The sequence below is a fragment of the Oreochromis niloticus genome, unplaced genomic scaffold (genome assembly GCF_001858045.2).
Source record: "Oreochromis niloticus isolate F11D_XX unplaced genomic scaffold, O_niloticus_UMD_NMBU tig00008349_pilon, whole genome shotgun sequence".
NCBI classification, from domain to species: domain Eukaryota; kingdom Metazoa; phylum Chordata; class Actinopteri; order Cichliformes; family Cichlidae; genus Oreochromis; species Oreochromis niloticus.
In genome coordinates, this window is record NW_020329134.1 from 15957 (window position 1) to 18815 (window position 2859).

The window sequence follows — 2859 nt, forward strand, 5'->3', positions numbered from 1 at the left end:
TACTAACATTTTGTAAAGCTGCGATCATTGTCCTCTTTTTTTTACATTTTTTAATGCCGAGTGATGAATTTCTGCTTAGAGATTGTTTTAGATCATTTGAAACATAACATGGATATGAAGTTGGACATGATGGGAGAGCCAACAGCAAACAGCTGGACAAGTAGAATAGGGGATTATTTAGATTGTGTAATTATATATGCATGTATGTATGTTGTGTGTGTGTTAAAATGGAGCTCAGGGGTTGAATGGAGGAGGAGGTGGAGGACGTGGAGGAGGTTCCACTGAATGGGGAGTTGGTGGGTTAGATTGTGATGATGGACCAGTAGAGTTTGCCTGGCTGTCCACAAGGGAGACTGATTTTAGCTGAGGGGGGATTCGGGTTTAGCAGGGTTCGCCTCTGCTTAGGTCAGTACCTGTGAAGTTGGTTGGTGAAAGGTGGAGACAGAATGGCAGAGAGATGCAGGAGCGTCGGGTGTGTCTGATGTGTAAGAGGTAGAGAAAGAAGATGCAGAAGGGTGATCTGCAGGGGACTGGTGGAGCACAGAATCAGTTGCAAGAGGAGAAGAAGAACAAGAGGAAGATGATAATGGAGGTTTGACGATGGGCAGGGGAGCAGACATGCCAGTGGGGGAGGTGGAAGAGGAGGTTTCCCCAGCTGATGTGGCAGTTTCATTATCTCCCTCCTGCTTACTGACGCTCCCTCTTTCCTGTCATCCAGTAGAGTGCCTTCTTCCTGTCCTGCAGGGTTCTGATTGGCTGCAGGTGTACCTCGGGTAGCTCCACCGTTAGTTGGTGATTGGCTCTTGGTTGTGAACGACAGAGAGGGCATCAGACAGCCAGCGTGGAAGAAATGACTGCACGGAGTGAACACAGCACTGGTCATGTCCTGGAAAAATCAAATTTCACATTAGCCTAGCTTTTAAAGCCCCAGATTAAGTCTGGGTCATGCATCCTCTTTAGATAAACATAAAAACTGTTCATACCTGGAAGCAGATAGCACAGATGTCATTATACTGCTCCAGCTGTGTATTGCTAGCTGTAGGGAGGCTTTTTATCTTGTTTACAGCATCTCTCCTGAGCAGGAAGCTCTGCCAGCCCAGCTGGGCTCTGAGCCAGACGTTATAGTACGAGTGGACCAAGATGATGGTGCTTCCCATCACACTCCACTCGCCAAATACAGTCTCTGATACACCATAGCACACCACGCACACCGCAACCTGGTGAGGTAACAAATCACTGACAGTGAGGCAGAGACAGTGCTGATGCATTACATGACAGTGTCTGTTTACAGTCAGAACTTAGCAAAGAGTTGGTGTGTGTGTGTGTGTGTGACACATAGCAGAAACTCCAGCAATCTGTAGCTCCCATTTACACAATATATGACTTCATCCATGTTCTACACTGGAGCTTTACGAAACTCCTCCACCATGAAGAGAACAACAGATCAACAGAGTGCCAAGCACCTGGCGGTAGAGTGTTTCAGAGTTATTATGGAATTAAAAAACAAGCAAATATACATGTTTAATTATTATTGGGCTGAACTGTTTGGGTAGAGCAAGTTTAAACTATTTAATTTAACGTTTTTGCACACTGCGATGCGGTTGTGTGTTACCTGGAGAGAGGTGAGGATTGAGGAGGAGATGATGATGAGAAGCCAGAAGTCCATGTGGAAGAACTGGCAGATCATATAAGCCATGTACGCTGGAAAGATCAGCAGGAAGAGACAGAGAGAAACTGCACGGAAGTGCTTCCACAAACTCCTACGGGACGGGCAGCAAAACCAGCATATGAGAAAGCAGGCAGGTTGATAGCAGGCTTTGCAAACACACTTTCAGTCAGATTGATGTCAAAAAGACAAACTGCCTGTTTAGGAATGAAGAAAGAAGGACAGTACACCGTAGTATTACTTAATTTATGATGTTAGCATGAGTTGTACTGATGACCATAGATAATGAATTCTGTGATAATTAACTAACTGCCCATAGTTATTAATAGTTGTTTATGATCAGTAAAAATAAAACAAACAGTGGGACACAGAGTTTTCTTAAAAATAAACACATGAAAAAGTCTTTGGTATATTATCTTAGTTGCCTCTAGATGCTCCAGGGCTAGGACTATAGGATCAGCTATCTCCAGCATGGACTGCAGGATGGAAGCAGCAACAATAAAGAGGACGATAGAGAGGAGGAAGGCTCTGTGGATGACCTGCAGCTCAATGAGGCCAGTTTGGACAGCAAGGATTAGCAAGGTGATAGCTTCAGTCATCCCCTGCACAGAGAGGAAACACATTAGAGTTGACACACACACAATTATATGCCTTGGCTTTGCATTCAAGTTGGAGATCATATACACGTTTATCCAGACTTGACCTTTGGGTATACAATGTCAATTATTTTATCCTATTAGACAGTTGTGTGAAATGCAGACATCCTTAAAGAATAGTTCTAGATATGTGTGTTTCCACACGAAGAGAGGTTGAAACAGACTAAACTAACACACACGTGTGTGTGTGTGTGTGTGTGTGTGTGTGCACGTGTGTGTGCGCGTGAGTACAAAGCTAAAGCACGAAAATGAGTGCGACTGTTTGCGGATGGCACGTTATCTAAACACGGTGAAACAGCAAAGTCAGAGAAGAAGAACAAGCACCACAGCTAGCTCTGCGAGCCTGCTGCCAGTGTGAAATGACACATTTGTGGGCGCTTCCCATGGTGGCGGCATGAAAAGAAGAAAAGGAGAAAGGATGGATGAGTTGGTGCTTAGCGGTGTTGTGCTAAAAAATGATCGTCTTCCAAAACCGATCGCTCGTATTTAAACTGCTATAATAACTTGTTGGTCTATAATATGTGAAAACATATATCA

General features: G+C 44.3%; 1 protein-coding gene across 1 annotated transcript; it reads right to left on the reverse strand.

Annotated features, from left to right (window-relative positions):
• Nucleotides 1-234: 234 nt before the first annotated feature.
• LOC109198754 (RING finger protein 145-like) lies at nt 235-2267 on the reverse strand. Its single transcript, XM_019354103.2, has 6 exons — nt 2206-2267; nt 1613-1760; nt 984-1217; nt 692-886; nt 414-478; nt 235-337 (listed from the first exon to the last, which is right to left on the reverse strand). The coding sequence occupies exons 2-6, from the start codon at nt 1694-1696 to the stop codon at nt 235-237; spliced, it is 681 nt and encodes a 226-aa protein (XP_019209648.1). The 5' UTR covers nt 1697-1760; nt 2206-2267.
• Between the last annotated feature and the right edge of the window lie 592 nt (nt 2268-2859).